This window comes from Orcinus orca, chromosome 1 (assembly GCF_937001465.1).
Source record: "Orcinus orca chromosome 1, mOrcOrc1.1, whole genome shotgun sequence".
Classification (NCBI taxonomy): Eukaryota; Metazoa; Chordata; class Mammalia; order Artiodactyla; family Delphinidae; genus Orcinus; species Orcinus orca.
Window position 1 is genome coordinate 51,000,323 of NC_064559.1, and position 14,779 is coordinate 51,015,101.

Genomic DNA, 14,779 nt, shown 5'->3' on the forward strand with positions numbered 1-14,779 from the left:
AGACTGCTCAGAGGACCAGGGCCCAGCCTCCTGCTTCAGACCTAAGCAAGTGGTTCTGGTGTGTAGTGCCACACACAGAATCCAATGGCAGAGAAGTTGGTGCTACCCACAGAGTCTGAGAATACTTCAGCAAGTACTCCAGGATAACTAGTAGCTAAACAAGTGATGAGTTATCTCTGCCCATTCTCCTCAGCCAGACTGTCAGCACTGTCCAATAGAACTTTCTGCAATGATAGAAGCGTTTTATATCTGTGTGTCCAGATACAGTAACCACTAGCCACATGTAGCTGTTGAGCACTTAAAATATGGCTGGTGTGAGGAACTAAACTTTTGTTTAATCAATTTAAATTTAAATAGCCGCAAGTGGCTAATAGCTACCGTCTTGCTCAGTGCACCTCTGTTTGGATCTTCTCTTCAACCAAACAAAACTAATCACTAATGCAAAAAGCACTCATTTTTCCTGGATGGAATCCCACCGCTAAAGAAATGCTATGACTTTAATTTTTTTTTTTTTAATTAAAGAATCTCTGTTGCTCTTTCCACTCTAGCTAAACTTCAGGTCCCGTACACTAATAAAGCCTCCTGCAGGGAAAAAACCTGAATGGAGATTTTCGTGGAAAAGCTTGTCCAGGAGCCCTGATGAGGTGTTTCTATCCCTCTGTCCACCTCTCACCCAAGAATAGACATTTGCACATGCTTGTCTAGGGAGAAAATGTACACATATAAAGGACTTTAAAATACAACAGGACATACAGTAACTAAAATTTATGTGATCAGCAGGTTTTCTCTGCCCATTCCTTAAGCCTAGAAACAGAGGACGGGGCCCCAGAAAATTGGTATTAGAAAAATCAGAGAACTTCCTCTATCCAACACTTATACAGAGTAGTGCAGGTATTCACAGTTGCAAGTGGTTCTTCATTCAGAGTTGTATCTTGAGTTTCCTTCTGGTGACAAAAGGAACCCATGTCAGCACAGCTTTTTCATATGTCAAGAGAAAAACTTCCAGAAAACCAAATGAAAAGCAAGACACGCTGGCTTCTAAAGAATTTCCATATTTATTGGACATAGCTTTACCATACACATCTCATGCCAACACACAGGAGGCACATACAAACAAACGCACCAGCTTCTGTGTTCCAAAGTCACATGGCAATAAATAAGGATGGGTGGGTCCTTTTTTTTTTCCTTTTTCTTTTTTTTTTTCCAGGAAATGAGACTTCATTTCTTTTTAACTGTACAAAATTTACACTGCGAAGGGTGAGGGCAACGATCCAGAGCTTAGGGGATCTGAGGCTTTGAGGTCTTGAGTACAAGTTCAGAGCAGCTTCTGGGATCCTGCAGCCCTGAACCTGCGTGTTTGGCTCAACACCGTCCTCAAGTGGGGAACGTACAAATGCTTCTTGTCTCTAGGTGGGCAGCGGATGAGCATGGGGCGTCCTGCTCTGTCCACCTGTGCTCTTCCTCCCGGGGTGAAGGATGCTTGGCGCACCTCCCAGACCTGCAGCTGACTCCTCACCAGAGCTAGCAGCGTGAAACTGTGCTTTCAGTGTGGTCCTACCAAGCAGCGTGTGGATGGGATGACTTTGCTGCGCTCTCTCTTTTTGGATCCAGTCGGTGTGTTAGAACAGTTGGAGCGACGACTGCAAAAAGGGCCAATTGACCAACCCAAGAAAGAGAGAGGCAGTGATGTGCTTTTTATTTAGCTTTCAGCATGCCCAGAGCCCTTCAGCAGCAGGCAATAAAACAAAACTCATTTCCGCTTAATTGAATTTTTCTTCATCTCACGGTTTCCAATTTCTAAAGTGCAATGTTTAAAAGTGAGCCTCCTCGGTCCTTCCAGACCCTGCTGGCTGAGGAGGTATGGTCATTATTTCCATGGCTATAACCAAGTTGTCGTTATAGTGAGTGGCGTGCGGGAGCGGGGGCGTGCGGGAGGGGGGCCGGACAGTGCCCTGTCACACAGCGCAGCTTTTGCTAAGCTGAAGCCTTAAACTCCTCCAGCCAGGAGGCAGTTGTTTCAGAATAACCAGCTCGAGCTTCAGAGACGGTAATGTCTTTTGTTTGTCAGATTTCTTACACTTCTTGCAAAGTGAACTTCATTGTGAAGATCTAATGGCCCCCAGGGATCTTACCAGATTTCATGTTTTACATTGGCCAAAAAAAAAAAAAAAAAAAACCCTTATTGAAAGACAGTGCTAAATGCTTTTCTTCTGTCTTAATTTTATCCTCTTTCCCTGGTGTTTCATGGTATTAGTTTGCAGGAGTAATGTTATCAATGTGGTAGTTGATTTTCATTTTATATTTATAACTGTCAGATGAGGCAAGAAAGAGGAAGCACAAGGACAGAAAAGAGTTGGCCTCAGGGTGCACAGCAAGTCCCTGAAAGGGCCGGGATCCAGGCTTCCCCACAATGCGATTTACCCAGTGGCCAGCTTAGCCTTTGCATTTGGTATTTCCTCCACGGTCTTACTACTTTTCAGCAAATATAGATTCTTCCATAGCCCCACAGATCCCGTTTTTGCTTATATCAGTTACCATTGGAAACTTGGGCTTGTTTTTTTTTTTTTTTTTAAATATTATTCATTTGCTCCTGGATTCAGAAGCCTCCTACCCTCAGGTCCATCAGCCAAGCACTGCAGATAACAGTTGCTAGTAAACAGCTCTCCTAGAGCCAAAGACAGGTCCAGATATTGTCAACGCCTCCAGAAGGTCTCATCTTGTTTTTAAAATTCATCCGTGTCATTTCGCAAAGGGGAAAACAGCTTCCGTGTAACACCTTATACATCAATAACAGACTACTGAGCGATAGAGGAGTGCCTGGACCCGAATCTCAGGGTAGTTCTGTTCTTCTCCATCCCTGAACCTCAGAAAAGCCAAGGAACTGTCTTGGCCTGCGGCTCATTGGTAGCACCAGCCCATGCACAACACTAATCCCACTTGCAGGGAGATCCACTTAAAATCTGAGACCGATTGTGCCTGTGCTTCTAAATGCAGCACCAGTGTTTGCTGCTTTCTGGCGAGGTGGCCCTGGGGAACTTAAATCCAGCTCTCCTGGCTTTCTGACCAGGGCTCACTCAAGAGCTCTCCCAGCTAGCCAACCCCACCAAACCAAAGGAGCTCCTCCCGACATCATGATGTCACCTGCACTGTTCACTGGGTTCCTCGAGAGACTCCTGTTATTGTATGAATGAGGAAGGCCTCCCATTTCTCCTGCCAGTGAATAGGGAGTGAGCATGATTATCCCATCTAAAAAACAAAAATTGGTCGATTTCATCTGGTCTCCAAAAGCAGTGCTACACAGGGGGATGTTCCCCCTTAAAGAGCCTGCTCTCATGGTACTGCACTCGCCAAAACTACGAAGCGCCTCTGACGTCCCATGAGATACTACTCCAAGTAATCAAGCTGAGACAGTGGTCTCTGGGTGGGGCGGTTTTTAACTGGTTTTAACCCAGCAGTCTTTCTCCTGTGTTTTGTAAGCAGCCTGCTAAGAACAGTGAGCTTAAGAAGCTGTCCTCCAAAAAGATGGACACACGACTTGTTACCTTGCGTTTGTGTCTCCATCCCCACCCCAAATAGTCACATTATTGGGGAATTCCTCACAGCACAGAATTGGCCAGGCTTAACACACCATCATCCCTGCACCTGGAACCTCCGGCAGAGGGCCGACGTTTGCAGACTCCCCAAGCAAAAAATCACAACAATCGAGCACATCAAAAAATAAGGGTACACTACAAAATTGATCAGAGAACAAAGATGGCCTGAAGGCTGACCCAGGAATCTACTGACCATCTATTTTAAAGAAGCTTCACTGACCGTAGTTTAGTCCTGGAAAGGAGTTTACAAAAGATGAAGCATCCAAAAAAGGAAGTGTTTCTCTCTTCCTTTAGTCTGCCTACCTTATGCCTAAATCTTTGCGGTCCTCAAAACCATTCCCGGAAGGAAGGGTCCTTAGGTGCTTTGGCCCCATCACTTGCTGTGAAAGAAAGGCAATACCATCTTACCCTTTCCCACTCTGCTGATCTTGTTTAAGAGAATGGGAGGCCAGAAGAAGCAAACCACCATCTCCCAAGGGGACTGGAATAAATTCCACCCGGCTAAATCCAGTATGCACATGGAGAGCTTCCTGATGGACAGATGTGTGGCATAAAGTGGGACTTGTAGCACCATTCGCAACGGTATTTCCTGTAGAAGTGCAGTCTGTTGCAGAGACAGCAGCTCATAAAGCAGGGGTTGCCCTTGCCCTTGCCTCAGGCTTGGTGATGGGCTACTGCAGACCCGCAAGCTGAGAGTCTCTGCACTGCCACTGGCTGGAGAGCTCTGCCTTTCTGAGTGCACAACTGGAGCAACCCAGGGCCTGGCATGAGTCCAGCCAGCAACCCAGAGGGATGCAGCCAGGGACCATTTGGAACCCTTTGGAGAATTTTAGGGCTGCTCCCTAAATGATTCCTCCCAACCAAGATAGGCCAAGAAGCATTGCTAGTACTCGGAAGAAGCCAAGACTGTCCTCCAATTGAGTCAACTAGCACAGCAGAGAAAGCTCACATTTTTAAAGGGCTGAGGAGGGTTGGCTGCAGGTGAGCGGGGGCGGGTGGAGTTACAAGCTCATCTAAACCAAGTCCCTCAAAACAGACACAATGTCATTTCGCCCTACCGGATGAGAACTCTGGGAGACTGGCATCTGCTGACTTGGCTAAACAGACCGCATATTTGGAATCCAAACGTCTACAAATGTTTTCACTGATTGTCGTTCTGTTCTCTCCATATTTTAGCTTTGATCATTTTGGAACCCACAGCCTGTCTTGTGGAATAAATAATACAGGCAAATTAAAAAGGCACATTGTGTACCAGGGGGACTTGTCATGCAGTCGCTGTGATGGTCCAGGGCCACTCAGCTCCAGCCTCAGAGTCACCTGCAATGAAAAGCACTTCTTGCCGTCAGGGATTCAGTGATATAGATGGGATTTCGTAAAAACCAAAACTGACCAAATGGTCTCCGGCATGTATTTCTGGGTAGGGAAGAAGTCATATTTTTCACAGCAAAAAAAAAGTAGGAGGGAGCATGTTTTCAACATCGAACTCTGGCCATCAAAGTTTTCCACGGACCTTTAATAAGTGACTTTTTATTTTGAAAATTAGGGTTCAATAAAGGTGGTCCAGAAATCACTTTTATCAATACTCAAGGGCCGTGATGCCTCTACCTCAGAAATCTCGGTTCTGGTGACAGCAGTGGTTCGGGGGGGCATGATGAGACACTCCGGTTGGAGCAGAGTTCCCAAAGAGCAAGGTGGCCTGACACAGTCATGCCATCAACCAAGCACTGTGCAGCCAAAGCCTGTAAGCAGGGCGGGGGAGGAGCCAACAAGCCAGCACCCTAGCGCTCTGGGCTCTGTGCCCCTGTGCTGTGTTCTGAGACGAGGCTGCTCTCCCACCACTTCCCAGGAAAACAAGCCCTAGTGGGGTCCCGCGACCTCCCCGGGATCGGCAGAGGACTTCCATTGAAAATAATGGAAATTCACATTGGCGCGCTTTTGATCCTTAAAAGGCAAGTCTCTTTAGATCCTTGAAGATATTCTGTCAAGCCAGAGGACGGGTAGGGTGGGGAGGAGAGGTGCTTAAAAAGGAGGATGATCCATTTCATCGAGCCAAGAGGCTGGGCTAGTTGGAAAGTCGGGATAGCCTACACTGCTTCCTGTGGAGATGTCAGAGGTGGGTCCCCCAGCCATGGCTCTCAGCGTCTGGCTTACTCCCTGCCCTGCATGCGCAATGAGGCCCAAATTACTGTCCACCGTGTAATCCAGCCCATTGAGCAAAGGAGCGTGGGATGGCAGGGACGAGATGGAGGATGGAGACTGGGGGATTCCATAGGGGCTCCCATCCCTCAAGTCCTGATAGGATTGTCCTGTCCCATCCATGGAGAAGCTCCCATTCATTAACTGTCCGCCTGTAACGTCCCCCACGTTGCCATAAATCCTATTGGTGTGGCCAAGTTCTGAGAGAATTTGATCCTCTGTGGACAAAAGAACGGAGATTTATTGTCAGCCGCCAGGACTCCGGTGGTCCCCTGTTCTTCACAACCTAGGAATACACACGACCAGGAAAGAAGCCCAAGCAGGAGCCAGACGCCAACACGTCAGCCTGGCATCCAGAGACTGACCCGCATCAAGGGGAAAAAACAGAACCCACACCTGCAGAGACCAAACGCCCAGGTCCCAGAAGACTGGACAAATGTTTGGTGAGTTTGTTGGTCCCATGTGTGCTCAGGTACGAAGATGGCTACACTGAGGAACACGAACGCCTGAGGTTTGGTGGGTCATATGTTCTCCACATCACAAACGGAAGAAACTCTGTGCTAACAAGATTTCATCTGAAAGTTTTCAAGCTGAGAAAAGTGCTTGGTTCAGTTAGTTGGGGAACAAGCAGGCCCATGCGGTCAGGGGGGCTGAGGACCTCTCTAAGACGTGTACAAAAGCCTTCTGGTCTACCTGGGAAAGAGGTTCAATAGTAAAGTACTTGGTTTCTCTGTCTACCAATAAGCTCTTCACTGGGGACAAAGTATTGGACTGATTAAGGCAAATGACCTTCTTGTTTTATGAAGAATTTCATTAAGGGGATCTAATGGAACCTTTGCCACCGGGAAGAATTCCTCTCTCCGACCGAAGTGAGCAATTTTAGTCTTAAGAAAAAGAAGATTATATAATTACCTGGAGAGACCAATGATATGTCAACCTGGGGACCTACCTGCACCCAACAGAAAGGAGCTATGAAACAAGACTTAACAATCCTGTATGTTCCAGACGTTGATTTCAGCAGCTTAGAGGAGATTAAGTGGCTTTCCCCCTCCCCCACCAAGAGGCCTGGAAGGTGAGCATAGGGCCCTTGAACCCTCCCCAGGGCCCCACGGGCAGACCTCTGGGCTGGGCTACAGTCCTCTCAGGACATCACGGTCCTGGCGGGCAGCTCATGCCATCTGCTGCCCCACAGACTTCCTTTCTATTCCCACCTGGGCCTGTGCATCCTTCCTACCAAGGCCACCCCAGAGTGGACTTCAACACCCATCCCTTCTGACGACCTGCCCTAGGCTGTCCCTCACCCCACCCATAAAAATGAAGAGGGGGAGGGGAGTCATGCCCTTTAGAGGGGCCAGGGGTTGAAGGCTCAGCTCCACTGTGAAACGGCCATTACCTGGCCTTTTGCCTCCACCTGTCATCCCGTGCGGCCAGGGCCCTCTGTGGGAGCCACAGGCTCCCTGAAGGGGATGGTCGTGTCTTCCAAGTGTGAAAATGTGCTGAGCTTTCCCCAAACACATTCACAGTCAGTTGTGTTCATGGATCCCCAAGAACACTGCGAGGTGGGCAAGGATGTGGTTATTCCCCATTTATAGATGGGGAAACTGAGGCTCGAGAGAAGTGAATCCGTTTGACAGAGCCATAACCGGAAGCCAGATTTCTGATCCCCCAGCTCAGGACTCTTCCCTTCGCCCCACAACAGAAGACCTTCCACATTTGAGGACTCATTGCATGAGAACCGTTACGGCTATCTGCAAACGACCGAAGGATCCAAAACATGCAGCCATTTGCAACTTCGCTGACGCACAAATTTGAATATAGCGCATGCAGCAAAGCGCGTGCGCTGGACCGGACGACAGGAGCGGGGGGTGGGGGGGGGGAAGGGATTTCAGAATGAGGCCGGTCCCCACCTCACATGCGCTCACAGTACTGACTTCCCGGGGCAAAGGGCCCGTTCAGCACATCCTCCCACTGCCAGGAGAGGAGGGGGCTTACTCTAGGGGGTCACGGGAGGGAGGCCAGTGCCCCGGCCGAGGGGAGAAATGCAGGAGGGGGGGCTCAGGGTGCAGGCAGAGACACAGCTGTCCTGCACAGCTGCGTGGGCTGGTGAGGGAGCCCCGGGCCGCAGGCAAGGAGGGGAGGCCTTGGGGCCCGGGGGCCCGGCTTCCATGTGTCCGCAGCAGAGCTCCGGTTTCCTCTGCCCTGTCCCCTCTGGAAGGGCCACTACCCTTTCCCCCCTGCCCTTTACCCCAAGTTGCAGGGAGGGCTGTGTTCGGGAGGGAGGTGGCCAGGCCTCCAGAAAGACCCCTCGTGAGCATCGGGGATGAGTTTCCCAGGGGCCTCTCCTAGGGCCTGGGCCTCGCCCCGGCAGCCCTGCTCACCTCGGAAGCTCAGCTCACTGTCACTAACCCCACAGTCCTCTGCCGAGCTCTCCTTCTCCTGTTTGCTGCTTCCCCGGCTCCTCTTGACGCTCTTATAGAACTGCCCCCAGCGGTGCCGCCCCGCGTCCTTCTTCAGCCGCTTTTCCTTGGCCCTTCTGTTCTGAAACCAAACCTGCCACACAAGCACAAGGGACAATCTCGGGGGGCGTCCACCACGAACCCAAAGCCCCCAGGGTCCCCGAGACAAAAGACAAAGACCGAAGCCTCAGCAGAGCTCAGGGCAAGGAATGGGACGTGCCCACCACTCCCCCTGCCTGGGCCTCAGAAATCTGCCTCTGATTCGGCAGATTTCCGGGGCTTGTGGCCCTGAGCCCAACTCCCCCAGGGGATCAGCGACACCGCTGATGAGGTACCATGGGTACCACTCCCGAAGCCTCCCTCACGTGGAGGGCACAGATGCAGGGACCCGCAGGACAGCCTCCACCCCTGCCCCAGGCCCGGCCTGGGTGGCGCCGGGCCTGGGATCCCCGGTCAGCAAAGGAGGCCCGGGGGCCAGGGTGGCTGGTGTCTCACCTGTACGACCCTCATGTCCAGGCCTGTCTCCGAGGACAGCTGCTCCCTCACGTGCCTGGCGGGCTTAGGGGAGTTCTTGTAGGCGTTCTTCAATGTCTCCAGCTGCTTCGCCGTGATGGTGGTCCGGGGTCGCTTAGCTCCGGCCTCTGAGTCATCTGCAATGAAAACCACTTCTTACTGGGTCCAGCCCATCTGGAGCAGCTGGGTCTCAACCCGCCTTCCTCCTCTCCCCATGTAATCTTGCCTGCTATGGGCAAGAGTGAGGGAAAATGGGGGAATACCAAAGGGGCGTGGTCCCAAACCCCAGGGAGCCCACAGGCCCTCTGAGTCACTGAAAAGTGAGGACCGTGTCCTCCTTGCCTCAGCTCCCTGCCTCTCCCCTGCCAGCCCAGCCACACAGGGGCTTTCCTCAGACTGAAGGTGTACCATTCCATGCGTTTCCCCATCATGACAAACACTCTGACTGGCCAACCATGTGAGTTACTGCCAAGGCTGCAAAGGTGAAGGAGTCAGAATGAAGTCTGTGCTCTGGGCTGCCCCAGACGCCTGCCCCTCCTCCCATCAGGAAGGTCCGTTCCCCCAGGTCCCACCCACGGCTTCGCTGCCTTGCCACAGCCCTGGGCTCATAGCAGGGGTGACCTGTACATTCACTATTCACCTAAGCAGTGGTCATAAATTATGGGTCAGAGCCCACTAGTGTGTTGTGAAGTCAATTTAGTTGATCGCAAACTAAGAGAGGAAATAAAATGGATGGGATGGAGTGAGATGGGATGGGGTGGGACGGGATGGACGAGGCAGATGAGAGCGAGTATTGTTTCATGAAACTTGATCAATGCTTGCTGTATGAATCTGTGTGCTGAGCTGAAACATAAAATGAGTCTCTTACTGTAGATCATAGGCAACATTTTTGGAAAAACACTGGTCTGAAGAGTGTTCAGGACAACATGCTGATTGATCAACTGTCTTCAGTGGATTTTGTGCATCAAGTTCCTGTGGGTCAAAGGCTATTTATTCTCAGTCAGAGTCAGGCACAGAGAGAGGCACTGAGTGTAAGTGGTTTGCTCCTCTCCCAGCACTGAGACTTACTTCCGTTCTCTGCCTACCACCCCCGGAGTCAAGCAAGAGGGAATGGGCGGCTGCGTCTGGCCCTCTGGGCTCTTTGTGCCCCTCCCACATGTGTACTTTGAAGGGGGTCTGCTCCATGCCTATCTTCCTACCTTTCTTCCTTTCCACCCAAGAAAACCCTCTCTTAGGAACAACGATAAAAATAGCTAATGTTTATTAAGTGTTTACTGGGTGCCTGGTGTTGACCTGAGAGCTTTATGTGCCTAGGAGCCTCACAACAATTCTAAAAGGTTTTTCTTGGAGTCAGAAGACCTGGGTTCACCATTCTCATTGAGTGAGTGCATGGGCAAGTCCCCTCGCCCCTCTGAAGCCTGGGTGGGTGGCACGTTGTAGGATTAAGTCATCCTTAATGACATGAAGCCCAGGCTCACACTACGATCAATCGTGCACACAGCGGAGGGGGGACAAGGCCCCCAGTCCTCTCTCCTCCTTGGGCCGTTTTCTTCCCCAGCAGAGCACTGTCATCCTCAAAGCCCACCACTCAAGTCCCTCCCTGGGGTCCTGGACACAGGACCAGGAGGAAGGATTCCAGAGCCACTGAGGCACATGCACTGAGGAAAACCTCCAAAATTCTTTAAATTCTGTTGTTAGGAATCACTCCCGTCTACCCGTATTTATAGAGATAAGAGCATGACAGAACTCGATGCAAATACGAAACAGTGCACTTTAAAAATATCCATACGGTCTTTACGTACAAAATTTGAAATAATGAAACCACCAAAAATTTTTTCAATTCATCGAGAATTGTTTAATTTCAAAATAGGTTGGCCTAGTGCATTAGGTTGGCCAGATGGCAGCGCCACTGGGACAAACCCCTGTCATCCTGGGTTGGGGGCCCCTTGGTTCCGCATGGCTGGCTACGTACGCGGAACTTGCTTCTTGTGATTATGGGGACTATTATGCTGTTATTTTAACATTCACTGTTATTATAATTTAAAATCTTTTTTATATCCTATAACAATATCATCCAAGTATTCATTAAGTAGCAGTGGCAGTGCTCGTGCTGAAAAATGTACCCGAAAATCAATAACTTTGGTACGGAAGTTAAATGTGATAAAATGCTATGAGGAAGGCCAAGCAAGACCATGATACCCTAGGTTGTTAATTTAGGAGAGAGCATCTGGGAGAGACTGAGATAGTGCTGAGAAAATAAAAAGTAGCATTAAGGCAAAGATACACTTCACTGGTTATGGATTTATGTGCTCCCAGGATACACGCCCGCCCCTCGACTTTTTACATTAATTCCTATGGGAAAATTAGTCTTAAAATATGTTAGTTTTGAATTACGCAGGGCCTCCTAGCACTTGTCCCTGGCATAAAATGCCACCTCATTATATTGAAAATGCAAATATCCAGGGAGACTAACAAATGAACAAAATCATTCACACCAAGATACAAATAGCTGATATTCAGTCTTTTGGGTAGCACCAGCGAGGGAACCTAAGCCTGAAAGAGGGTTTAGATTAGCAAGGAGGAATTAAAACATAAAAAGAGGGAGCCAAATGCCCCACAGCAGACCAAGGCCCCTGCTGTACCGAGGAGCACCCAGATTTCAAGGGATGGAGCGGCCGCCGCCTCGCTGACAGCCAGAGGCAGGAGGAACGGACCAGAAACACTGTGTAAGCCCCAGCTGCTGGCAAACCTACAACAGATCTCACCTACTGTTTGCATTTCTTTTCCACGTTGGTCTCTCCCTCGTGGAACGTCCCATTCCACAAGTGTCAGCCTCTGGAAACCTCAGGACACAGCCCTATGTGACAGGTGCTCTGACCCACCCCTATGGAGCTGAAATGCCGAGGCCCAACCAGGTACACAACTTGCCGGGGGAACCCCCAAGTTAGTGCATGACCCGGCAGAGATGCCCCTCTGAGGCCAAATTCGGTGTCTTTCCACCATCCTACAGAGGTCCGCTGCGAGGCAAAGCATCCTCAATAAGAGCGTTAGCCCCACTGGGTCATTCTTGCCTCCCCAGCTGGTCTCCCCTTTCTCTCGACCCATCCACAGCAGCAGTGGACGCCGGGCTGCACGTGCTCAGGGTCTAAAGGAGGCCTCTGACTGCGAGAAGCAGCCGCTGGCCCTGGGGGTGGCCTGCATCCTTGGGGTCTCTGGTGAAGGGCATCAGAGTTGCACGGGCAGCTTGGGCTCTCTGAGTCCATCTGCGCTGAGGGTTTATCCCTAATCTTCTGTGACACCATAAGTGACTCCAAAGTAACTGCACCGAGTGAGTTTTAAGGGGCCAGAGCAGATTAATGCATTAAGGCAAAGAGCCTGGGAGCAGGCTTGCAGAGGCCCCAGAAAGAGGAGAAGAGACTAAAGGGCGGTCCATGTCAAACGCCAGAACTCTGGGGGTGGGGGCAGAAGAGAGAGGAGGCCCTGCCGCGCTGTCCCTCCCAGCCTGAGCTCAGTTCCCGTGGCCTCACCAACACAAACCCTTGAACTGCATTTGTTAGCAAAAGACTAATTTCTCCATGCATTGATCGTATCTATACAATATATATGTGGGGATCGACGAAAGACCTGGAAGGAGATACATGAAATTGTCATTCCTTTGTTTTTTCATCAAGCCCAGAGCCGTCAACAAAAGTGTTCTGCAGTAACACCCTGAGTCGAAATAAACTCTAGTCAAAGGCAAATGACCTTGGACGTTTCACGAGTTTGTGCGCCTGAGAGTCCCAGGTTGACTTTGGCCAAATGCCATATTCGGGTGGAGGGCACAGCCGTGAGTGAGAAGCCTGAGGTGAGGCTGCAGGAGGTGGGGAGTCGGGCTTGGCTTTCCTGCGGGGAATGGCGGGGAGGGGTCCGAGCCCTCTCTAGCCCTGGGAAGGCCCAGGAAAGACCTAGGGCTGCCCAGGAGCAAGGCCTTGGAGGGCAGGAGCCGCTGCTGCCCAGGCCGCCCCTGTGAAGGCAGGCTTTCCAGGGTGGTTACTAAAGGCTGGGGCCCGACATCAGCCTCAGCCTGTGCTGCAAGCTTCCGTGCAGACCGTGCACAGGGCCCTGAGGTGGCCAGGGAAGGGTGGCGGGGTGCACGGGAGCAGAAGGTTGAGATGGTTGGGTCTCCCTGAACGAGGAGACTGGTTGAGCATCTGCTCCCATATGAGGGGCTTGGGAGACACAAGAGTCGTCACCCCTAAGGCCCTGCCCTCGAGAAGCCCACAGTCTGAGAGGGGAAACACAATACAGTTAACTGAAAACCGAGCTGACCCGTTCCAAGGGTGACCTAGGCCAACGCCAGGGCTCCTGCTGACCGAAGCCTCTGAGGTGCAGAGATAGATGTGCACCCCGATATGTGAAACTGACGAGCAGCTCCACTGCGGACAGAGCACCCTCCCAGCCCCGCCCCAAGCGAGGGGCCTCGAGATGATGGGCACAAGGTCCTCAGCTGCTCCCGAGCCAACGTGCTGGCGCGCGAGACAGGCAGGCGCTCAGCGGCCGGAAACCGGTTGATGCTTCCGTGGAGCAGCAAGTGCCAAGGGCTGGGGGCTGGGGGTTCCCCCTCCCTGCAGTCATCTGGGAAGGTTCTAGAGGAGGCAGGGGGCGAGCAGGGCTCCGAGGGGTGGGCAGCCCGGACTCAGGCAGGACAGGGGTCACGGCCGGCACGGAGGCCGGGGGAGGGGCCGTGCTGATTACCGTTCTGCTTGGCCGTCTCGTAGTCCTCCTTGCACACCAGCCGTCCGTCCTCCATGAGGTAGAACTCGTCCCCCGTGGCCAGCTGCCGGTTACAGATGATGCAGGCGAAGCAGTGCAGGTGGTAGACGAAGTCCTGCGCCTTCCTGACCACCTGGGTCGGGGGGATGCCCTGCTGGCAGGCCGTGCATTTTGTGCCGAAGCGCCTGTAAGGGCAGCGCGGCGTGAAAAGATTAGAGCGCGGCAGGGAGGCGGGGTCTGGCTTGCGCGCACTTTTCATCTGTCCCTCCCCCACCCCACCACTCCGGGGGGTCCATGGGCCTCCACCCCTGGGCCACCCAACCGTCCGATTAACAGCTCGTCAGTTCACCCAGGGCTGTAGGATTTTCCAGGTCCCACTGAGCAGGCAGTTTCGCCCTCTGCCTCCTGGTTTCTTCAGCTTGATGGTGAGGCCTGGAGGACCAGCCCCACGGGCAACCGTGTGCACCCATGTGCATAAAGCATCAGGTGAAACGCCTCTTCCCGTGCTCCCCACGGGAGACGCCACACGCCAGGGTCCACACGGGGCTCCGGAGAAATCACACTTCGGCCGCAGAGCGGGCCTCTCACGATGGGTTCTCTCTCCTGCCTCTCCCCTCCATCCGGCAGACACCAAACCCTCCGTAGCAGCCTCCGTCCCCTTCCCACGCACAGCCCCTGAGATGTGAGCCCGGGAATCTGCGTTTTATACCCCTGCCACCATTCGAGGCGCGGGGCCTGCAGACCTCAGTTTGAAAAATGCTGCCTCAGATCTCTTCCCATCAACCCCTTTCTGGAGCAGCACCGAGGCAAGAGGAAGGTGCCCACCACCCGGGCCCAAGGTTGGGAAAAGAAGAGAAGTAGACTCATTGCAACTATAGGCCAGCTGGGTCATTTAAGCCCCGTTCCCTGTCCTGGCCATACACACAGAGCCACACCAGTGGTCGTAGAGGCCAGAGGGGAACTGGGCGCCAGTGCAGAGGTGACGATGAAGCGGTGGGTGCGTGGGGGGCTCTGCTGCAGGAGGGAGGTGGGAGGGTTAGGGAGGAAGGGGCAGAGTTTAAAACAGCAATCAACCTAATTATTCATGACATTTCACACAGCAGAACTTTATCTTCTTCAGGATGAAAGACTTTGCCTAATGGATCTGGGGAAGGTTTGATTTTAATGGTCCTTTTAACTAATGCTTATAGGCAGCCTGATTTCCCCTGAAAGGACAGTACATATTTCATCCCCATTAATACCAAATAAATTAATTATGGTCATGGCTAT

The 14,779-nt window shown here is 51.9% G+C and overlaps 1 protein-coding gene across 1 annotated transcript in view; it reads right to left on the reverse strand.

The window, feature by feature from the left end:
• Window positions 1-4,547: 4,547 nt before the first annotated feature.
• Window positions 4,548-14,779, reverse strand: part of LHX4 (LIM homeobox 4) — a 43,673-nt gene continuing 33,441 nt past the window's right edge. The window contains exons 3-6 of the mRNA XM_004269819.3: window positions 13,493-13,695; window positions 8,741-8,895; window positions 8,168-8,339; window positions 4,548-6,007 (exon numbers count right to left, since the gene is read on the reverse strand). Coding sequence (XP_004269867.1) covers window positions 5,613-6,007; window positions 8,168-8,339; window positions 8,741-8,895; window positions 13,493-13,695 — 925 coding nt within the window. The 3' untranslated portion in view covers window positions 4,548-5,612. The remainder of the gene's footprint in view (window positions 6,008-8,167; window positions 8,340-8,740; window positions 8,896-13,492; window positions 13,696-14,779) is intronic.